The 22,469-nt window shown below is 57.5% G+C and overlaps 2 protein-coding genes across 7 annotated transcripts in view; both read right to left on the bottom strand.

Annotated features, from left to right (window-relative positions):
* The window catches only part of RNF213 (ring finger protein 213), a 45,707-nt gene extending 31,957 nt beyond the window's left edge, over positions 1-13,750 (bottom strand). The window contains exons 1-16 of one of the 2 annotated variants that reach the window (XM_059864503.1): positions 13,639-13,750; positions 9,972-10,276; positions 8,882-9,514; positions 7,785-7,957; positions 7,003-7,161; positions 6,573-6,766; positions 6,118-6,398; positions 5,264-5,523; positions 4,453-4,641; positions 3,744-3,942; positions 3,030-3,088; positions 2,638-2,791; positions 2,013-2,159; positions 1,353-1,451; positions 582-704; positions 77-257 (exon numbers count right to left, since the gene is read on the bottom strand). In XM_059864503.1, the coding sequence (XP_059720486.1) occupies positions 77-257; positions 582-704; positions 1,353-1,451; positions 2,013-2,159; positions 2,638-2,791; positions 3,030-3,088; positions 3,744-3,942; positions 4,453-4,641; positions 5,264-5,523; positions 6,118-6,398; positions 6,573-6,766; positions 7,003-7,161; positions 7,785-7,957; positions 8,882-9,514; positions 9,972-10,160 (3,040 nt within the window). In that variant the 5' untranslated portion in view covers positions 10,161-10,276; positions 13,639-13,750. Of the gene's footprint in view, positions 1-76; positions 258-581; positions 705-1,352; positions 1,452-2,012; positions 2,160-2,637; positions 2,792-3,029; positions 3,089-3,743; positions 3,943-4,452; positions 4,642-5,263; positions 5,524-6,117; positions 6,399-6,572; positions 6,767-7,002; positions 7,162-7,784; positions 7,958-8,881; positions 9,515-9,971; positions 10,277-13,066; positions 13,196-13,638 lie in introns of those variants that run through there. The other variant, XM_059864504.1, reaches the window with a different exon arrangement.
* A 173-nt stretch (positions 13,751-13,923) lies between these two features.
* Positions 13,924-22,469, bottom strand: SLC26A11 (solute carrier family 26 member 11). Of its 5 annotated transcripts, XM_059864571.1 has the most exons (16): positions 22,202-22,469; positions 21,698-21,890; positions 21,468-21,553; positions 20,897-20,976; positions 20,601-20,743; positions 20,164-20,339; positions 20,005-20,077; positions 19,612-19,662; positions 19,289-19,349; positions 18,919-18,974; positions 18,456-18,596; positions 17,249-17,376; positions 16,175-16,274; positions 15,830-15,963; positions 15,339-15,411; positions 13,924-14,621 (listed from the first exon to the last, which is right to left on the bottom strand). In XM_059864571.1, exons 1-16 carry the CDS (start codon positions 22,364-22,366, stop codon positions 14,545-14,547), a joined length of 1,737 nt encoding a protein of 578 aa, XP_059720554.1. In that variant the 5' UTR covers positions 22,367-22,469; the 3' UTR covers positions 13,924-14,544. The 5 variants fall into 5 exon arrangements, with proteins under 5 accessions (XP_059720554.1, XP_059720558.1, XP_059720555.1 ...); XM_059864575.1 differs by lacking the exons at positions 20,601-20,743; positions 20,897-20,976; positions 22,202-22,469 and having other exon boundaries at positions 16,072-16,274; positions 19,612-19,703; XM_059864572.1 differs by lacking the exons at positions 21,468-21,553; positions 21,698-21,890; positions 22,202-22,469 and having other exon boundaries at positions 16,072-16,274; positions 19,612-19,703; positions 20,897-21,311.

Genomic DNA, 22,469 nt, shown 5'->3' on the forward strand with positions numbered 1-22,469 from the left:
TGCTGCTCTGTGCAGTGGCAGCAGTGAGGCAGAGAAAAGCTTCTCAGGGCCTCCTAAAACCCAACTACAGACCTACCATTAAAGCTGAAGATATGTTTGATGTCAGGCCACGTGAGCAGGTGGTGCAGAATCGTATCAAAATTGCCCTCAGACTTCCCAGGCCTGACTGGCCACGACTTCACAATGACAGCAGACACGAGCTGGCTGAACTGGCCCATGTTGTAGGCAGAGATCTGCTCCAGGAGATTGCTCTGCATCTGCCAGGGCACACAGAGGGCAGGGGTGGGTCAGACACTGGGGTCCCACTGTGTCTGTGCCTTCCAAACCAGCCCTGTGACACAACTGACACCAGAGCTCATTGTGGAAACATTACAAATAGTACTGACAGACCCAATTTCCTGATTTCTTGTTAATATTTTTTGCTGTTGCTTTAACAAATAATCCACAGCAACTCAAGCAACATCCACCTTCCCCTTCCACCACAAGGCACACCCCTGTGCAACAGAATTGCTGTGAAATTCCACTTTTCTTTCTCCTCCCTTCCCTACCTTTCCCTTCCCCTAGCAGGGCACACACCATACCTGGCAAGCTGCAGGCACAGCCTCTACAGCACAGTTCTGGAAGCACCAGCTGATGGAGGAGTCCATCTGTGTGATCTGGGGATGCTGACAACAGTACACCAAGATTTGGTTCACTGGAGGCTCCTGAAGGGCAAAAGGGAGATTTCTCATCAACTCAAAGTGTTTCTACTGGCAGCGTGAAGCAGTGCTGCTATCAAGACAATAAAAGGAACCTGAGCATCAGCCCATTTCTGAGGGCCTGGGAGAGAGATCAAACAAACAAATGCTTGGAAAATATTTTAATGATTTCCCTCTAAAGTGTGTGATTACTTAATATCCACCTCTCCAAGCCAAGCTCACAGCAGAAAATATTTGTTTCCTGATTTCACCGTGAAATTCATTGGCTTAAGGAAATGTGCAACTGCTGTAGAAAGGAGATGAGGAGATACACAGGGTCAGTTTGAAGGGACTAACACAGCTGGGTGTGCATTTGGGAGCCTGAGCAGCACCATTTCTGCACTAGGAATGAAAAGAGAGGCACCAACTTGGCTTCTCTGAGCCCCTGGGTGTTTACTTTGCACTCGCTGGTTCTTAAAACCACAGAGGTGACAATTGTTGAGAATGTGGATTTCCTCTGAAGCACCAGGGCCTGCAGCCAGGCCACTGACCAAGGTTACAGCATGGGACATTGCCATGGCCGAAGCCACTCTGCACGTGCTCCTGCTCCAAGCACAGCACAAGTCACTGCATTGGCTCTGGACAGCAGCCAAGGCTGCCTGGAGTCTCTCCTACCTGCTGGATTCTTTTCTTCAGATCTGCAAGTAAAGTGTTCCTCCACATCTGGGTGAACTGCTCATCTGGAAAGCTGATAGTCACAAACTTATTCCAGGCCTGCAGGGACAAGCAAACCAAGCCAGACCACTGAGTGCTGAGATTTAACAGAGAAAGGAAATGAAAAGAACAATGTAGAAGAGATGCCCCACACGCCTCAGACAGTCTGCAGCCCTTCCAGATGTTTCCATCCTGAGGAAAAGAACACTCCCAGAGCTGCAAAAGGCAGCTTTTAAGCCCAAAGAGCGTGTAAATGTCTCAGCTGCTGAAGGAGACTTTTGGATGAGCCACTTCCACCCTGCTGCTGCCAACTGTCCCAGGGAGGGCTGGGAGCAGCAGCTCAGACTGGCAGGGCTGCTCCGAGCTTTGCCTGCTGGAAGGCCTGAGGACAACCAGTGGGACACACTGGGAGCAGGACAACACCAATGGGCAGCTCCTCACCCCAGCAATGCCTTTAGGAACAGCCAGGGATGAGCAGAATGGAGGTGAGCTCCAAACACTGCCCATCCCCAGCCCACTCCTTACCCAGCCACAGCTGCAGAGCCCAGCAAAGAGCCAGCAGACTCAAGACCTGGCTAAGCCACAGCCCCTTTGTACTGACATTATCAGAAGATGACAAACCCGAAGTTCAGAGAACAAAGAGAAGGCCACGTGGTCCAGGTACTCCTTCAGCAATTTCTCTTTTAAAACATTTCTGAACCAGGCACGAGCTTCCCTCAGAGCTCCACTGAGCAGCTTTGGAACTTCTGGCACAGCATCCCCTGGAACCTGCCCCACACAGAGGGGAAGACAACAAAATAAACACAGTTCAAGCAGGACAGCAATGGACAACTGATTTAAGTCAGTATTTCTAAAGAGAAGGCCCAAACCCATCCAGAACACACAAGAGCCCAGCAACAGACCCAGCACTGCTTGAATAACGAGCAGAGAGGCTGGGAAAGTGCACTGCTTACAGGCAGGTTGTGCTTAAGCTTGTTCCAGGAAGTAAAGACAACAAATGTTTAAAGGGAAACAAAACCAGCCTTAACACAAAGCTTATCACAGCAAACCTGAGCACCTGACCTTATTTTCAATAAGAACCAAACTCATCAGGTGACTCCACACCTCTCTGAAAGTATCAGTCTTGCTCAGAGTGTGAAGTTCTTCAAACTGAGACTGGGTCTGACCTGAACCCAGTGTGTTGTGCCACTCCTGTGACATTTCTGGGTACCTTGCTTGTGTCAAGCCAAGAGTTCTTGGTACTCACTGCTGGGGGCTGAAGCTGGGCAACCTTGGCAACCAGGGTGGCAGCAGTGGCAGGGATCAGGAACAACGCCACTGTCCTGGCAGCCTTGCAGAGCCTCTCGTGCAGCCTGAGGCAGCAGGACAAGCAGCCCTGCCAAGAAGGAGCCCCCAGAGCTCTGCAGGGCAGCAACACAGAGGGAGAGTTAATGTTCTGCTCCGAGAAAAAATAAAAAATTAAAAACAAACCCCACCAAATTGAACACTGTGTGGCAGCTGCCTCCCTCAGCTGGATTAAAAAAAATGGGATAGAACTCCAGGATTCTTTTCTCCATGGAGATTTCAAGGCACACAAGCCTTGAATCCCCAGCCCTGGTGCAGGGGCAGACAATGCTCTCAGAGGTGCACTGCCCTTACCTGGCTGGGGGCTCATCCAAGGCACGCAGCACTGCGTTTAGAATCTCCTCTACCTGAGACTGGAAAGACAAAAATATGAAACTGTGGAAGAAATTTTACAGACCAACTTCTGATTAGCTGAGGAACAGGGAACTCACTGTTCTTTTGCATCTTCTCCAACATTTTTATAAATACACTGTAAAACTGCAGAACTTATTTACTGGGTGTCAGAGCCAACACCTGGCAGCTTTTATATGCACAAACCCAACCTGTACTTCCTACAATTTGGAGGTCTCAAATCTATTATTGGTTGCAAGGTCCTACTCCTGCTCTCCTCACACCAACACAAGAGTTTTCACAACAGCAGCAAAATCTCCCAAACCAGCAGCCCCTTGCCCAACCCTCCTGTGCAAAAAAGCAGTTTCAGGTACACGTCTGAGGAGGTCAGGAGTGAAATATTTGCCATCACCATCATTTTCTTGGCAAATCCAGCCAAGAACACCCTTCCCTCACCAATGCCATCACCACTTTTTGCTGCAGAACCCCCAACTCTCCCCCTGAGGAGTCTCTGACTTCAGAGTAAGTATTTTTGCTCTGAGCTAGGTTTGAAGCTCTTTGTGCTGGGACCTGCTGCCAGCCCAGTGCCCTCAGTGGAGCTCAGCTCTGCCAAAGGACACCCAGGAGCCCAGTTTGAGCCTCCATCCCAGAGCTGGGTAAAGCTGCCAGATGACAAACCTGAGAGCTTCTCCTCGAGAGGTCAACGTTCTCCAACCTGTACAGAACACCCTGAAGAGTAACTAACAGGTCACTGGAGAAGTCTTTTATGAACTCAGCCAGGCTCCCCAGGGGCAGCACACAGAGCCAGGACTTGACCAGAGTCACATCAAATTCCATCAAGTGCTTCTTTTCTCTCATTCGTGCCAGCAGGGTCCCTCTGGAGGGGAGACAAAACAAAATCTTCAGCATTCCAAGGAACAAAGGGCCTTGAGCTTGTGCAGCCCACACAGGAGTCTCCTCCATTCCTGTGCTTTTGTCCCTGCAGCTGAGATCAGTGGGAGTCCCCAGGGCCCTGGGGTGGCATGGCAGAACCAAACCACTGAGCACAAGCACTCAGGGAAAAGAAACTCCAGGTCTTGCTCAGACTCTACACAAGAGGAGCAGCTTTAGCTCCCACCTGCTCCCTGGCTGGCAGAACTGGGGGGGTTGTGTTTGAGGGGTCACACTGTGCCCAGCTGGGCTACACTCAGTGACCTCTGAGCCACCAGTGTGGCTGTGCCCAAATGCCCCAAACATCCTCCCTCAGCATGCTGCATTTCATACTCTTTAAAAATGAGGGAGGGAAAAATAAAACAAAAACAAAACCCCAAAACGAAACAAAAACAAACAAACAAACAAAAGAGATGAGGAGTGCACTGGGAGGAATTGGCAGCTCTGGAAAACTCACCCATCTTGCTTCCTCCTGATTTCAGCAAATGGAAGCCCTTCCAGCCCTGCCCAGGCATCCTCCTCCACCAGCCTGTGCTCCTGCTGCAGGGGAGCAGCAAGGGAATGCAGAAGGGGAAGAACCCACACCCACTGCTCCACGTCACATTCAATGCACCTCTGGCACAAGTTTGTCAGGTCGACCTTCAAGCTAAATAAAACAAGAAAACAAAACAAACACACTGAGTGAAAGAACAGTTTTATCCCAGCCTTGAGAACACCCTAGGGGCGTGGGAGGCTACGTTTCAATCTCTCTTTGTGCCTTTAATTAACCTCTGGGCATTATTTCAGCTCCATCTACTCTTCATTGCACAGTGTGCCTGTCCAGGTTTAAGGCCCAGAGCTGCAGTCTTACTGAACCTCTCTGCACAGACCATGCTGCTGGAGCACTGGGAGGACCCAATCCTTTAGCTACAGTCTCCTCATGAGCCACCCCAGCCCTGTGACAGCCACACAGAGAAGGACTCCAGAAAGAAATGCAATGGCTGCAGCTGTGTGAGTGAAGAACTCCAAATCCAGGGCCAGCTAAGCAGACAGATTACAACCTGGCAAACAGGCACTCCAGGGGAAACCAACCAACAAGTGTGGGATGGTGCACTGCAGCCTTGCCTGGGTGTTAGCCCTGCCTCAAGCAGGAGGCTGGAACTGAGACCTCCAAAGATACCTTCAAATGTAGCTTTTTCTCTGGTTCTCTGGCAGTAGAGAGCTGGGTTCCTGTTGTTTTATCAAAGCAACACCAGCCTGGTCAGTTAGAAGGTACATGGAGCACTTACTTGGTAACTGCTGCAAAAGCCTGTTTGACGTGATGAATCTCATCCTGGACATCTTGTGGTGACACCTGATCCAAGCACAAGAGGCTGCACAGGTCAGCCAGGTCACTTTTAGGTACAAAGAATGAATGGTCCTCAACTACCACAAGAATGGTGAGCCCCAGAGCCAGCTTGCTTTGGATGATTCTGTCTTCTGGAGCTGCCTCTGGTGCAAGGAAAGGGAGAGCTATTTTCTTCATGTATTTTAGCAGCAAATCATTCACCTGGGACAAAGAGAAGAAACAAACCAAGCACAGCATTAGTCTTTCTCCTCTGAAGCCAATGTCTTCTGCCAGTTCCAGCAAGGCCACAGGACAGGAAGGAGCAGCCCCAACAACCAAAAAAGACAAAGTGGCTTTTCTGGTACATTTCCTAATTATGTCAAGTAAGAAATTTTGGATTCCAGAAGCACTGCTGGCATCACTGCCTAGAACAGGATCAGGAGCTTCTCCCAAAAAGCAGGCAGGTTTGGAGCAAGAGATGAGTGCAGAGTTGTTAGTGACAGAACAACTGGCGGCAAAACTTAATGGCAAGGCTTAGGAAATCAGTATCCAGACACAAAACCCACTCAGGTACGAAGTCACCACATCACAGCCCTGCTGCTGACCCCCATGGGGTCTCAGAACCACACTGAGGGGCACGGGCTGACTGAAGCCCCAGGGCAGTCAGTGACAGCCACCCCAGAAGGATCCCCACTGCTTCTGTACCTGAACTTGGACTGGAAATGCAAAATGAACCCAGCAAGATCAACAGCAAAATTAAAGTTTGGGTTCAGTAACAGAATGTTTTCTGTCTCTGTGCAAGAGAAGGGAGATTACCTGCTCTGTGCCAAAGCTTAAATCTATCCACAGCGTTGGCGTGGATTCAAACACCCGCTGGGCTGCTGCAACATTACAGAACTGCCTCAGCTGGCAGAAGAAATTCCTCAGATTGTCAGGACTCCAGGTTCCAAGAATGCTGAAGATACTTTCTAACATAATATTGGCAGCTATTTTCTTCCCTTCCACCACCTCCTTGTTTTTATCAAAAGTAAAGATCTGCCGGAAGTTCCTGAGTTTGGAAGGCTTTGCACACACGATGTCATCGTACTGGTGCCACTCTGGAACAGTAACACAGGCAAACAACCATTGCAATCAGGTGCCTTCTCCCTGCCAGCTGCCTCAGCAATACCCCCAGCAGCCCACCGAGCTTCAGGCAGGGCTGCTGGCAGGAATGCTGGGCCACAGGACAGCAGGGATCACCCCAAGGTGCGGGTCCAGCCAGCAGAGCTCACCTCCATTGTTGACCAATGTGCCCTTTATCAACAAGCAGCGATTCACAGGTTGATTGGATTCTGAATTCTTGTAAATGAACTCATACTCCCCCTTCCCACAGGACACCCAGTACTTGTAAGGAATGTATTCATCCAGGATTTTTCTGCTGAGAGTTACGGCGCCTTCAATGAGGTATCCATGTTCTGCCAGATGCCTTGGAAACACAAACACAGCAAAGACAGGCAAAGGACACGTTAGGAGATCTACAGAGCTCCTTTTCCATGCATTGCTCCATTTCTAATAGGAAGGGTGACTGTTCTTTCACAAGAGCACTTTAGAACAGCTTTCTCCCCTGTGAAACCCTTTGCTGTAACCCCCAGCTGTGGGCACAGAGCCACCCCTTGCACAGTGGCTGAGGCCCCAGAGGGACCCAGAGCAGGCAACACTCACCTGGTGCAGTTCAGCTCACAGATGTTCTCCTTCCAGTCGGCGTAGGAAGGAATGCCCTGAGCCCTGATGAACACTTTATCGGTCTCAGGGTTGAGCTTGAAGTCTTTGGATAATATTGCATGGAAATACACTGTAACACCCTCACTGCGGCTCACAGAACTGCAGGAAAGAATTGCAAGGGGAAGAGAAGGGATTCTGTTAGGGTTTTTCACTTGCTTAAATCACTGTAAACCTCAAATCAGACTTGAGCCACCAGCTGAGTGGCTGCAAGACCCATAAACTCTGGCAGAGTTCACTCAGACTGATGTTTGAGCAGGCCTAGTGCAAAGCCCAGTGCAAAAAGGAAAAATGGGCTCCTAAAGACGGCAGGAGATGCTCTGGCCCAGCAGAGTCCCCTGGAATGGCCACACTTTCCAGCCCTTCCAGCTCATACACCTTAAGCAAAACATCCAAACAGCTCTTCACACTATTCACTTGAAGCATTGTGTGTGTGAAGCACATGTTGCTCATAAGAGCAAGAAATAGGAGAATAATCTCTTTTTTGTCCATCAGATGCTCAAGCAGGTTCAACATATCACCCAGGACATCACCTGTGCTGAGGTCCCATTCAACACTGGTTCTGTCATGCACAACCACTTCACCTCAGTTTCAAGACAAACCCATTTCCACATGTCCAAGGTACATATTGACCCAATCCCAGCACCTCAGTCTGGAGTCCTGAGTCCTCCTCACAGCAACTCCTGGTAGGGAAGAATGCCGGGGAGCAGCAGGGCTGTTCTCACCTTTCTTTAATATTTTCCACAGGTTTCTGGTTCCTTTGTTCCTTTTTGTTCTTGGGGCTGTCTGCGGCACCCTCCTTCCTGGCAGTCTTGGTTGCTTGGCTCAGACTTGCCTTCTCACTCACGTTGGGCATTTTCTCACCTGGGGTCTGATTTTTCTCTTTAGTGTTTGCATTCTGCAACAGGGAGACAAACAATGCCCAATGAAACAGGAGCCCCTGAAGCACAGCATCTCCTCCTGGTGCGTTGGTGATTGAGAGATTGGGCTCCTGGTGCAAGCAAGAAGCCATTTATTGTTTCTGCAACTCAGTTTATATACTCTTACAGCCTTAGGTAAAATCTTTCACTGCTAAACAATACCCACATTATTCATGTTTCTTAGCTATACTGCTTAACCACAGTCTCGCACTTGCAGTCTTGCATGACTTTCTTTAAACAATGCCAATTTCCTTTTTGTTTCCTCCCTTACATTTCTGTTTGATGTTCCCAGGGCTTCTGGCCCACCAGAGTCAAGATGCCCACACCATCCATCAACTGTGCAGCAATTTCTGCTCTACTGCCCATCTGCCCCCCAACCCTGGTGCACCACCAGCTTCATCCTACTGGAAGCACTGCAAACTCTGATCCCTCACTGAGGGAAGCCAGCTGGCTAAGGAAAACAGCCCATGAGGGAAGAGGAGCCCAGCCCAAACACACTGCCACACAGTCAGCTCAGTGAGCCCCAGGTCCCAGAGGATGGGGCATAAAGAAAGTGAAAAAGAAACCACAGCAACTTCCAGCTTACCAGGCCTGTGTATGAACAGAGCACAGGCACCTGCAAAGCACAAAATCCCCTTGTTCAAGGGGATCCCAGAGCTCTCCAGAGAGCATGGCTGGCAGGAGAAGGGACACCTCCCAGTCCTGGGAGCATCTGAGCAACCTCTCAGTGAGCTGGGCTAGAACTGGCACCCAGGAGAACAGAACTCCAATCAGAGCCTCCCCACTTCACCCCTGTATGCCTGGGCTGTTGCTCCTCAGCCTCACTGACAGCACGAGCAAGTCACACTGGCAAAGGGAAGCTGTGCCCACTGGAACACTCACCAGAGCTCACTCACACTCACCTTGGCAGTGGAACTGGTCCCTTTCTGCTTGGGCTCCTTCCCAGCCTGCGGGCCCGGAGCCCCAGGGGAGGCCTTGGTCTCAGGCTTGCCTTGGGGAGCTCCCTTGGCAGGAGGCAGCCTGGGACTGCCAGGGACTGCTCCCTTGGCAGAGGGACTCGCTCCCTGTCCTGCTGACAGCCGCTCCTTGCTGCTGCCCCGGGCCTGGGAGCCTGCTGTGGCTGCTGGCAGCTGGCCAGAGGCACCACTGCCCCGTTCCACATCATCCCTGGCTGTTCCTCCGTGCTCTGGGGCTGTGCCATCCCCCACCTTGTCCCCTGGGGTGGTGGCACTGGGAGCTGGGGCAGCCCCCCCGGCTGTGCTGCTCTGCTCTGCAGGGCTCAGCCTCTCTGCTTCCAGGCTGCCAGCTTCCTTCCCCAGGTGTGCCAAATCCCTGTCGCCTCCAGGTGTGTCTTCATGGCCATCAGCACGTCCATCAGCACCTGGGTTTGCTCCCTCACCGCCGGGGGGTTGGATTTCTTGAGGAGCAACACCTGTGTCAGGCAACTCTGTGGTTTGAGCTGGTGCTGTGCTTTGAGGAGGCAGAGAGTCCTGTTCCCCAGAGATTGACTTCTTTGCTTTAGTCTTCTTCCCTTTCTATTAAAAGAAAAAAAACAAAGACCACAATGTCTGTTTATTCATTGCCAAAGGGAAACTCTTTGTCACCTCCTCCATTGCAGCAAGTGCCGACATCTTCCTGCACCACGGGGCTAACTGAGAATGATCAGGAAGAGGAGGGACAAGACCAGCCAGTGAAAGGCAAATAACTCTTGAGAGCCGTGTAGGTTTAATGTTCAAGACTTGCTCAGCAGGAGCACAGAGCAGCGCTGCAGTGTCTCAGCTGACTCATGTAATTTGTGGTTCCCCCTCCCGGCACCGCAGCTCGGCACGCACAGCACAGCGTCAGCAAACACAGCGAGCTTCTCCTGCAGGAAGCCAGGCAGCAGCTCCCCGACGTGGCCAGAGGGATGTGGGGGATGCAGCCTGGCCTCCTCACTTCACACAAGGGAGCAACAGGTCACAGCCACTCCCCAGCACCCAGCAGGATCCTCACCTTCCTCTGCAGAGAAGCCACCTCAGCAGAGTCGCCAGCCCCGCGCTGAGACGAGGGCTCTGCTTGGTTCTCTGGAGCTGTGACATCCCCCAGCAGTGAGGATCCCTCTTCCTCCTGTGTCTCAGCAGAGTTGGGAGATCCACCTGCAGTGTCAGGGGTGGTGTTGGGCAGAGCCCTTGCTCTGTCCATCAGTGACTGGCCCTCGGTCTCCTCTGTTTCAGTGCTGGAAGGAGGCCCAGCAGCACCTTCTCCCTTCACCCCTTCCTCTGCATCAGGGACTGCAGGGACCTGCACCTCTCTTCTCTCTGCAATGGAGGGAAATTAATTGTTAAACTGGAAACTCACGCCCCAGTTGGCTCACAGGATGGTTTGGGTTGGAAGGGACATTACAGCTCATCTTGTCCCACCCCTGCCACAGGCAGGGGCACCTTGCACTGGGCCAGGTCACTCCAAGTCCCTGGATAGGGGAGAGAATCAGAAAAAAAAAGCCAAAACTCGTGAGTTCAGGTAAACACAGTTAAATAGGACAGAAAAGGAAAATTACAATAACCATAAAGGAGTATCCAAAGCCAGTGATGCACAGGGTGCTTGCTCACCACCCTCTGAGCCATGCCCAGCCAGCCCCTCAGCAGTGGCCCTCACCCCTCGGCCAGATCCCCCCAGTGTTTCCTTCAGCACCATGCCCCGTGCTCTGCACATCCCTCTGGGCACTGGGGCAGCTCTCCTGGCTCTGCCCCTCCCTGCCCAGGCAGCCTGGGAGCCTGAGGAGTCCTTGGCTTAGTGTAAGCACTGCTCAGCAGCAGCTGAGCCATCAGGCTGTTATCAACAGAAGCCTCATCCTGAACCCAAACACAGCTCTGAAACAGCTCCTGGGAACAACAAACTGTCCCAGCCAAAGTCACGGACACACAGGAGCTGTTTGTTGTTCCCTGTTCAACTCCCACCAGCCATGCTACCAGTCTCCCTTACAGCCTCCTGCTCTCTCCAAGGCCCTGCCAGATGCAGAATAATTAAGGAACCCCAGCATTGATGTAGAGCTCTATTCCTGTCCCTGCTGCAGACACAAATCCAGCAGCAGCTCTGGCAAGCAGCTGCCTGTGCCAGTGCCTGGAGCCCAGCATGAGCAGGGACAGGACAGCGGCACCTCCCAGCTGGCACAGCCTGCTGTGACCGCTCCCACTCAGCTGAGGGCTTTCCAAGAAGGCAGAGGAAACTCCTTTTTTATTTTCACAGCTTTATCCAGTCCATCAAAAACCAGTGGAAGGGTAGCTCCAGGCCCAGTCAGGAAGCAGAACAGATCTTTGCCTTCTGCAGGGGTTTCACAGGCTCCTCCACACTGCCTCCACCCCAATTCTGAGAGAAAAGTTTTAAACCTCAGCTACTTTGGATGTTCTTCCTACAGCATTCCAGAACTGGAGATCCCAGGTTTGTAACCCTGCCATGCTGGAGTGCAGAGGGATTTGCTAAGAACTGACCCTGTGGGGACTGCAGCAGCTTGATTCTGATTTAGTGTGCTTTTCTAGGATCACATTCTCTCTGTCAACAAACCAAAAGCCATTCTGGTGGCCCAGGTCATTTGGTCTTAAAACAAGTAAATGATTAGGAAACATTTCTCCCAGCAGAACCATGTTGTTTACTTGATTCTGTCTCTGTTCAGAGAGGCAGAATTAGTATGTTGTCAAAAACAACACAGGGGTGAGTTCCAAATCTAACAACAAGCTGCAAATTAGAAATTCTGTGTCAAGAAGGACTCAACCAGTCTTTTAATACAAAAACCATCACTACTTCATTGGTAAAATAAACTAGTTCAACACTGGAGACCTGAGTGTGGAGGCTGTGTAGGATGCGTCACCATCTGAATCACCTGTCTGTCTCCTGACAGCCACTGCAAAGTGAAGAAAACTGTCTCTGGTGAGGAACGCCAGGGGAGGTTGAGAAGAGAGATTGGGAGGGGAGTAAGGGACCAGAGCAGAGTGGAATGCTGTAGCAATTATTTCAATAGAATGGGCTGGGCAGAGCCCAGAGCCACACGGGCACCAGAGGGGACACAGGCAGCCCCCGGGTCAGTGTGCAGCCCAGCCCAGCCCGGCCCGGCCCAGCTCGGCCCGGCCGAGTCCCGGGGCCCAGCGCGGCCGCACAGCCGCAGCAGGGCCCGGGCAGGCCCTGCCCGGCAGCAAAGGGGGACAGACAGGCCCGGGGCACAGGCACAAACACCGGCCCAGCGTGAGGCGCCGCAGCCGCGTCACCTCCTCCTCTGCCCGTTTTACTGTCAGGGAGCGACACTGGAGAGCGGGGCGGGGAGCGTGAGGGGAACCACAGCGCTTAAAGGCAAACCAACACAAACAGCGAGGGCCCGTGCTCCCACCGACGGCCCGGCTCCCCTTCCCGGAGCCCTGCCGGGGGCTGCTCCGCCGGGCTGGGCCGCGGCCGGGAGCCCGGTTCCAGCGGCGGGGCCGGGCCATGGCCGAAGATCGCCGCCCGGGCCGACCCCGCCGGGGAGGGGCCTGCCTTGAGGGCGGGGCCTGTATGCAAATGACACCGCTCTCGCTCCTCGCGGACTGGCGGCTCTCCGCCCCCTCGGGAAATATGCAAACGAGCAGGGTGGATGGGCCAATGGCGTGGCGAAGGAGCGGTTGTATGCAAATGAGCCAGTTATGTGATGTGAGGGGCGGGGCTAGCGCGGCTCCCGGGGGGCGCCGGGAGGGCACCGGGGATGGGGGGGGGGGGGGGGAACGGACGGGGGGAACCGGGGAGAAGGCAGAACCAACGGACAACCGGGAGGGGAACCGGGGAGAAGGGAGAACCGGGGGGACACGGGGAGGGGGCCACGGGGAGAACCGGGAGCACCGCGGGGTAAGGGCATCCCGGGTGAACAGGGAGGAGAAGGGAGTCCCTGGGGACGCACCGGAGGGCTCCGGGCGGATTGAGGATCAGGGTGCACCGGAGAAATCGAGGCGCACGGAGGCGCTTCGGGGGCACCGGGAGGGTGCAGCGGGACCCGGAGCCCGCAGCGCCGCCTGCCCCGGAGTCGCGGCTGCCCCCGCCCCGCAGCCCCCCAGGCCCGGCGCCCCGTGCCGCCCCGCAGCGCAACTCACCGAGTGACCGGGCACGGGCACAGACACCGGCACCTGCAGCGCCCGCTCGTCCCGCCGCTCCGCCGACTCCCGCCCAGACAAGTTTCGTTTCTCCGCCGAGCCGCCAACTTTCGTTTTTGCAGTCGCGGTCCCCGCCCAGCCCCGGCCCGCCCCGGCCAATCCCGGCCAATCCCGGCCCCGGGCGGCTCCCGGCGGGTCCCGCCCCGCCCGGCCCCCATCCCGCCGGGCATCTCTCGGCGTCCTCTCCCGGTACCCCCGGGCAGCCCCCCGCCCACCAGTCCGGGGCAGGACAGGCCCGGCAGCAGCAGGGAGGGCAGCCGCGTAGGAGGAGAGCGCTTTGTGCTGGTCCCGACGGCCAAAAGCGGATTCCGCAGTCCAAAGTGGGGGCACGGCAGGTGCCCCATCCCGGATCCGACCGGGACCGAGCCCAAGACGGGCTCCCAGCAGCCCTGCCCTCCGGCAGTGCTCACACGGGTTTGAGCTCACACTCATCCCTAAACAACCAGCCCGTTTTACCCCCATGGCCCCGTTTTCCCCCTCCCGGCACCCCCGTGGTGCAGCAAGGAACTCACAGCTCAGTGCACCCAGGGCAGGACCCGGAGCCCCGGCAGGTGAGTGGCTCCCCGCAGGTGAGTGGCTCCCGGCAGGTGTGTGGCTCCCGGGCAGGAGTGCCGCCCTTCCAGCACCTCTGGCGGCAGGAACTGTGCAGAATGTGCCCTCGGGCTCGGTTCACCCGCACTGCCCCAATTTGCTTTCGGTTTCTATTCCCTGGCACGCTCAGCAGCACCCAGAAGATAACTCCCCTTCCCAAACAAAAGGAAAAAGCTTTCCCTCAGGAAGGCAGAGATCACACTGACTCATTAGCAGTTTCTGGTTTATTACACCGAGGGCCATTGAGGGAAGCTGAATTCCCGATCTGCCCAGCCCCACCAGGTGCTGTCCCCATCGCACAGCCTGGTGTCACCGTGCCTGTCCCATCGGCAGAGCCCAGGCCAGGGGTGCACCCCAGGGTGACAGCCCAGCCCAGACCCAGGCAGTGCTTGGCACAACACCCCACAGACAAGAGAAGGATAAAAAAGGTAAGGAAGGATAAAAATCAGTAAGGAGCACAATCCCAGATGATTTCCCCCTCCCAGAGGTGGAGGCTGAGCCCCGTGGCCGCTTGGAGGGCAGCACAGCAGCCCTGGAACAGCTTTGAGAGCTCCCCCGTGTCACCACTGGAGCATCCCAGAACATGGAAAAGGTCCAGAATTAAAACAGTCGTTTAAAAAACATCAGCAGCTCCCTGGAGGAAGGATGGCTTTGCACTGGTCACTGTGACAAGGAATAGTTTTGTCCCACAGCCCGTGTGGGGCTGGGCTGGTGCTGCTCTGTCCACCTTGCTGTGGGACATGGGGACAGCCCAGGAGGCGCAGGTGGCTGCCAGGGAGGGTGCTGGTGTCACTGGGGTGGCACAGGACGTTCAGCCCAAGCTGGTCTCACTGGATGAGCCCGGTGCTCTCGGCAGTGCTGGTGGGGGGCTCTGCCCTGCTGCCCCCCAGCTCCCTGCACCGCTCTGGGACAGGAGGGGGGAGGCAGAGTCAGGGCAAGGCTCATCTCCTGGCTCTGCCTGGCACAGAGGGAATTTTCTTCCCAGGAGCTGTTTCAGAGCTGTGTTTGGGTTCAGGATGAGGCTCCTGTTGATAACAGCCTGATGGCTCAGCTGCTGCTGAGCAGTGCTTACACTAAGCCAAGGACTCCTCAGGCTCCCAGGCTGCCTGGGCAGGGAGGGGCAGAGCCAGGAGAGCTGCCCCAGTGCCCAGAGGGATGTGCAGAGCACGGGGCATGGTGCTGAAGGAAACACTGGGGGGATCTGGCCGAGGGGTGAGGGCCACTGCTGAGGGGCTGGCTGGGCATGGCTCAGAGGGTGGTGAGCAAGCACCCTGTGCATCACTGGCTTTGGATACTCCTTTATGGTTATTGTAATTTTCTGTCCTGTTAAACTGCCTTCATCTCAGCCCACGAGCTTTACCTTTCCTCTGATCCTGCCCCACCCCTCTGCAGGGGGAGTGAAGGGCTCCGTGGGGCTGAGCTGCTGCTGGGTTGAACCACCAGAGCTCACCATGAATCCCCAAGGCTGGGGAGACCCAGTTTTTGGGAGGGGCTCCAGCTGACCCTCCCAGGAGCCCCTGCAGCCCCCACTCTGCTGCTCTGCAGCTGGACAGTCAGATCCCCACGGGTGTCCTCCAGGGCCACACTCATCCCATCCTGGGAGAGCAGCCCAGAGCCTCACCTGCCTCCTCCCAGCTGGGGAAATGCTGGAATCCTTCTAAGTCTGCAGACAGGAGGACTTGGAGAACGGGGTCCTGAGGGCAGAGAAACCTGGGCTGGGGGAGTGCTGGCCACTTCCCACCCCCTGGGGCAGAGCCCCCAGCCATCCCAGCACCCCCAGCCATCCCAGCAGGAGCCCCCAGCCATCCCAGCACCCCCAGCCATCCCAGCAGGAGCCCCCAGCCATCCCAGCACCCCCAGCCATCCCAGCACCCCCAGCCCCAAGCCCTCCCAGCACCCCCAGCCATCCCAGCAGGAGCCCCAAGCCCTCCCAGCACCCCCAGCCATCCCAGCAGGAGCCCCCAGCCCTCCCAGCACCCCCAGCCCCAGCTGTGGGAGGTGAAGGTGCTCGGGATGGTGATGGTGCCACCAGAGGCGAGGCCAGCACAGAGCCCATCAGCCACACCCACACCCTCCCCGGGCCCAGGGTGGCGTGGCCAAGGTCCCACACACCTGCAGGCCACAGAAGGCCAGTGAGAGGCCGTGCCTGTGCAGCTCCTGCAGCAGCTCTGCCAGCCCCAGCACGGCCGTGTAATCGATGCTGCTGACGTGGCTGCAGTCCAGCAGCACAGAGCGAGCTGGAGATGCTGCTGGGAGAGCACAAGGTGGTGTCCCAACAAGTGCAGAAATGAGCAGCCCGGGGGTCACAGCCCTCAGAGCCAGGGCAGGGCAGGGTGGGGCAGCTGTGCTGTCACCGCTGGCACACGCAGTCCTGGGTCTGGGCAACACCTGCCACCCACAGCAGAGTGATGCAGGAGGTGACAGCCGTGTCCCCAGGACAGGCCAGCAGCGCTGTACCTGCCAGAGCACGGCTGCACACCGAGTCCCTCAGGTGCTCCACGGCTGGGAAGTGCAGGCTGCTCCCCAGCTGCACCAGCAGCACGGCCCCCTCAGACACCTGCAGGGGACACAGCCACAGGGAGCTCAGGGCTGTCACCTCCCCAGGCAGGGACAGCCACACGGAGCTCAGGGCTGTCACCTCCCCAGGCAGGGACAGCCACAGGGAGCTCAGGGCTGTCACCTCCCCAGGCAGGGACAGCCACAGGGAGCTCAGGGCTGTCACCTCCCCAGGCAGGGACAGCTCCCGTGTCACTCCCTGCCCTCCTGGGAGCTGTGGGAGGAGCAGGAGCCCCCGTCCCTCAGGGAATCCCTCCTGCACTCAGCCCAGTGCCAGCAGGGCAGGGCAGGGATGCCTCCCTCTCCTGCTCTCCAGCCTGAGGATATTCCCTTCCTCCTGCTCCTTTAACGGGGTCTCTGTGCTGTGCCCGTGGCAGACTGGGGACAGCAAGAACAGGTCAGGAGCATCCTGCACCCCAGCACCTCCCTGCCCTCAGGAGCCCCCTCCCCGCTCCCTGGCCCTGCCACATCCCAGGGTGTGAGAAATGGGTTTGTAAGAATTCTCCAAAGCTGACAGAAAGCTCACACAGTCCTGCACAAGTGTATGCAGACTCTGAGATAAGGTGTGCTGGCTTAGGAAGGCCATGGGATAGAGATGACATTGTTGAGAGAGATTGAACTAGAAACAAATTTCAACAAGTTTCAAACGATAGCCTTGCAAAAAGACCAGATATTTTGGAGAATTAGAACTGTGAAAGATGCACTGCAGCATTACATCGGGTAAAAATGCAAGTGATTGGTGTCAGAAGTACTAGCAGCATTGTGGGGCAAAAGCTAATAGGCTGGAAAACATTTGTAAGGGATTGTAAGCAGGAAATAGGCTGGCTTCTGATGGAACGGCACTGAGTTTCACATCTCTTATGTCTCACCCTTCAGCTGAGACTGATAATGGAATAAAATCCTTTAAAAAGCCTCTCAGCTGCCCCATCTCTGAAAAGCTGGGAGAACCAGCACCAGGGCAGGGGAGAAGCTCACCCTTATTGGGGGCCTGGCGATGGAGTAGAGCAGGAGCAGCCCCGAAACCAGCAGCCCAGCCACGATTCCATACTGCACCTCCCAGAAGCACAGCAGGAAGGTCACACAGAGGGGCACAAGGTCCAGCCCTGCAAGAGAGAGAAGCCAGGCTCGCTGTGGCTGCTCCTGGTGCCATAGGGCACTCAGTGACAGTGCCAGCTCTGCGGGCACAGCCGGGTCCTGAGGAATCCACTCCGGGCAGGGGCTGGGGCAGCTTGGCTTGGGAGGAGCTGCAGGCGGAGCTCGGGGTGGGGAGGGGCCGTGAACTGTCCCCTCTGCATGACAAAGGACCCGGGAACCCCGGGCAGCCACACGATGGGCACTCAAGATGGGACACAGTGATGGGGCACTCAGTGATGGGACACTCAGAGATGCTCAGAGACCATGATGGGACACTCAGAGACTGATGGGACACTCAGAGACCGTGATGGGACACTCAGAGACCGTGATGGGACACTCAGAGACTGTGATGGGACACTCAGAGACTGATGGGACACTCAGAGACCGTGATGGGACACTCAGAGACCGTGATGGGACACTCAGAGACTGATGGGACACTCAAAAACCGTGATGAGACACTCAAAAACCGTGATGGGACACTCAAAAACCGTGATGGGACACTCAAGACTGTGTTGGGATACTCAGAGACTGTGATGGGACACTCAGAGACTGATGGGACACTCAGAGACTGATGGGACACTCAGAGACTGTGATGGGACACTCAAAAACCGTGATGGGACACTCAAAAACCGTGATGAGACACTCAAAAACCGTGATGGGACACTCAAGACTGTGTTGGGATACTCAGAGACTGTGATGGGACACTCAGAGACTGATGGGACACTCAGAGACCGTGATGGGACACTCAGAGACCTCACCTATACTTTGCATGTCTGTGAGGGGATAAAAGGATAAAAACTCGAGGTGTCATTCTGTTATTGAGCTCTGGCACCATGATTAAATGTGATTAAATTATTTTAAGGATCTGCATGTCTGAGACTCACTATGGGAAACCTGGGGTAGAGCTGGAGAGGAGACCTGCCCTGTGTGAGTGGGGCAGGGGAGCCCTGCAGGGGCTCAGTCCCAGCTCAGGGGGTGAGTGTGACTGCCAGAGTGGCTCCTGGGTGGCTGCACTGGGGGATTGCCCTCTGCCCAGAGATGCCCTCACTCTTAACCCGCCAGAGCGTCCAGAAGATGCCAGCGTCGAACATGGGCACCACGGCCGAGATGATGAGGGCAGCCAGCGCTGCTTTGGGGATGTAACAGAACACAGAGGTGAGGTATGCCAGGGACAGCAGGACCAGGGCACCTGTGGGAGAGGGACCCTGAGCCACGGGCACCCCGCACCCAGGGGCACCCCACACCCAGGGGTCCCCCGCACCCAGGGGTCCCCCACACCCAGGGGTCCCAGCACCAGGAGTACCCCACACCCAGGGGTCCCCAACACCCAGGGATCTCCCACACCCACGGGTCTCCCACACCCAGGGGTCCCCCACACCCAGGGGTATCCAACACCCAGGGGTCCCAGCACCAGGAGTACCCCACACCCAGGGGTCCCCCACACCCAAGGGTACCCAACACCCAGGGGTCCCCCACACCCAGGGGTCCCCGAGGGCAGGGCAGGGCTGTACCTGTGACGAGCCCTCCTGCGGGGGTGCAGACCCCTGACTGAGCATTCACTGCTGTCCTGAAACACAAACCCACCCGTGCCAGGCTGGGGGCTGGGGGCTGGGGGCTGCTGCTGCCCACTGCCCAGACCCCAGCCAGGAGAACCCCCCGCCCTGTCAGGGAGGAACACGAGTGAGCCCCCGGCTTCCAGGACTGCACAGCAGGAAGGGAGGCAGCCCTCGAGGAAGGGAAGGGACACAGGCATAGCCCAGCCACCAAGGTGGGCTGCTGGGGAGCTCAGGGACCCACTGGGACAGCACAGGCTGCCACTCAGGACCTTGCAGAGCTCCCTCACCACGCAGCCCCAGCCCTGCTCCCCCTCCTGCTACCCACCGGCCAAAGCTGCCCGTGATGGGGTATGAGGAGACAAAGGAGCCCAGGACATTGGCAACACCTGGGGAGACAAAGGAGAGGGGCTGGGGGGGCACTGCTGTGTCTGTGTCCCCACCATGACCGTGCAGGAGTGACTCAGCCTGCTCTGGAAATTCCTGAGCTGAGAGAACGCCTCGGGTGGGGGCAGCATGTGAGGTAAGGAAGGGAGAAGCTCAGGAGGAGGCAGGACTGCCCAGATAGGGATCTCAGGCAGCCCAGGGGCTGTGGGATACCCGGCAGGGCTGAGAGCCCCATCCCTGCCCCCCTGAGCAAGCAGCTCTTACCCAGAGCCAGCAGCTCCTGGTTGGGGTCAATCCTGTAACCATTCTGCGAGGCTGAAAGGAGATGTTGGAGAGCCTGAGGCCCCCACAGGCACCTGCCACGCACATGGAGCAGAACCAGCAGTGTCTAGGACAGTGTGGGCCCTGTCCTGGCCCTTGGGCACAGGAGCACCCTGAGACAAGGCTCACCTCCTGGGCAAATTTCAGCTGGGCACCCCACAGGAGCCTCCTGCCAGCCCATCCTATGAACTGCAGCCCAGTCCCTCCCAGTGCCCCAAAAGGAACAGCACCTTCCCCAGCACCCCGAGCCCTTGCAGAGACCCCTCCCCAGCACCCCGAGCCCCCACAGAGACCCCCTGAGAGCCCAGGGCAGGGCAGGGCCTGGCACAGCCCTACCGAAAGCCTTGGCGATGGCGACAGTCTCCAGCAGCCCCATGAGCGGCACCACGGCCAGCCCGACCCCCATGTCCTGGGAGGGAGGATCCAGTCAGGGGGGCTGGGAGCCAGCACAGGCAGGAGGGAGCAGGGCAGCCCCTGGGGAGTGGCAGCACCCACCTGCACCACGCTCGGGAAGGGGACGGTGCCGTTGGGCGCTGCCAGGGAGAAGCGCGGGGGCCGGAAGGCTGGCAGGCCCTGGGGGATGCTGCCTGTGAGCCTGAAGGGCTGGGAGCCCATCACCTGGAAGGAGTAAGCCACCAGGCCAGCAAACAGGACCACGAGAGCGTTGCGTGCTGCCAAAGTGGAGGGAGCAGCCATGAAAGCTGCCCGGAGCCCAGGGCAGCAGGAGGGGGCAGGAGATGGTACCCGAGCTGCTGGGGACTGCCCAGCCTTAGGAAGGGGCACAGGGACAGGAGCCCTGGGACTTTTCCTCCCTGCTCCACCTCCAGGTCTTGGCTCCTGCCTGCCTGGCCTTTCCCAGCTTCAGGCTCTGCCTTCCCTGACCCAAAGAGATGATCCCCGGGAGGGGCCGGGGCAGGGGACAGCTGACACACCTGTGGCACAGATCCACACAATCAGGTGGCTGATCCTGACAGCCAGTGGTTCTGTGGGGACAGCCTGGGGCAGGTGGCTCTTCATGGCCCGGAGCCCTGCCAGCGCTGCCAGACAGCTCAGCCCCAGCACAGCGTCCCCAGCCCTGCAAGAGGCACATCAGTGCCACCCCAGGAGAGCTCCCACGGAGGCCAGGGGAGGGGGCTGTGTCACAGCCGAGAGATCAGCCCCAGCTGTGACCCCAGGGATGGGGAGCACTGCAGCTGCAGGGCAGGGAGCAGGGCACAGGGGTGCTGACCTGGTCTCCCCAATCCTCCTCAGAGTCTCGTAGACCTGCAGGAAGAACTGCCTCGGGATGCCCTGCAGCCCCAGGATGTTCTGTGCAGGCAGACAAAGCTGCTGACGGCCCAGCCCAGCCCAGCCCCGTGACCACAGCCATTAGCCAACACCGGCCTGGAGCTGCAGCCAGAGGCTCTGATTTGGGTTAACCACAAAGGAAGTGCGGCAGCCCAGCAGAGCCTCGGGTCCCTGCGAGGCCAGCGAGGCTGCAAACCACCCCCAGCTTCCCAATTTGCAAACCCACCGTGCCAGAGAATTGCCCAGTGCCTCTGCAAGTGACCAATCCCACGTCCTGGTTTTCCTGGTGTCCTGGATGCCACCAGCAGGTCACCAGCAGAGGGTGTGTTCAGCTTGGTCTGCTCCGAGCAGGGCGCTCAGGGACCCAGCAGAACCACTGGCAGGGGGTCCCGGGACCCCTTTGGGGATCCCTTCCCCAGCACCAGGCACGTGGCCCAGCCCGGTGCTGAATATCCCAGCTGCACGGCACTAGGAGGGGGCTGGAGAGGCAGCCAGGACAGGGCAGGTCCTACCTTGACCTGGTTGAAGCTAATGGTGATGGAAGCAGCTGATGTGAACCCCTTGATGACCGGGCAGGAAATGAAATCCAGAAGGAATCCTGCATGGGATGGCAGGCAGTGAGCACGCTCCAGTGGGACAGCAGGACAGTCCCAGCGTCCCGGAGAGCAGAGAGGAGGAAGGAACAACTAGAGGCTGTGCAGCAATATCCCAAACAATTCAGTGCATGGCAAGAGCCTCTCACCGAGGCGCAGGAGCCCCATGGCCAGCTGAATGCAGCCAGAGAGGAAGGCGAGCAGGACAGCATAGACGGGCTGGTGGAAGGCGTACGAGGAGACCAGCAGGGACATGATGGCCGTGGGACCCAGCGTCACGTCCTTGGCCGTGCCCAGGAGGCAGTAGACGAAGCAGCCCATGAAGGAGGAATAGAGGCCGTACTGCAGGGGGACAGAAGGGGCACTGGCACGGCCCTGGGAGCGGGGAGAGGCCGGACACGTCCCGGACCGGGAGGCTGGGCTGATCTCGGGCCACCCAGGGCCCTTGGCACACGCGTGGCATCCTGCCCGGGAAATGGGCGACTGCACAGCGCCAGCCCTTGGTCACCCAGCCTTGCCCTGCCCTGCCCTGCCCTGCCCTGCCCTGCCCGTCACACTGCCGGGCTGCCCGGGAGCGGGTCCCGGCTCACCCCGGCCGGAGGCAGCCCGGGGAGCGGCAGGTCCCCGAGTCCCGGTCCTGGCCCGGCACCCACCTGCAGCGGCAGCCCGGCCAGCTCGGCGTAGGCCAGCGCCTGGGGCACGGCGGTCAGTCCCACGGCCAGCCCGGCCAGCAGGTCCAGCGGCAGCCACGCCCGCGAGTACCGCGGCAGCCAGCGCAGCACCGGCAGCGCCGGGAGCGGGCACCGGGACCCCGGCATGGCCGGGACCCCCGGGCCGCGGGCCGGTACCGGGGGCGGTGCGGGACCCCCGCGGGGCCGCGGTCGGTACCGGGGGAGGGGCGGGACTCCGCGGAGCCGCCGC

Source organism: Haemorhous mexicanus, chromosome 20 (genome assembly GCF_027477595.1).
Source record: "Haemorhous mexicanus isolate bHaeMex1 chromosome 20, bHaeMex1.pri, whole genome shotgun sequence".
Taxonomy (NCBI): Eukaryota; Metazoa; Chordata; class Aves; order Passeriformes; family Fringillidae; genus Haemorhous; species Haemorhous mexicanus.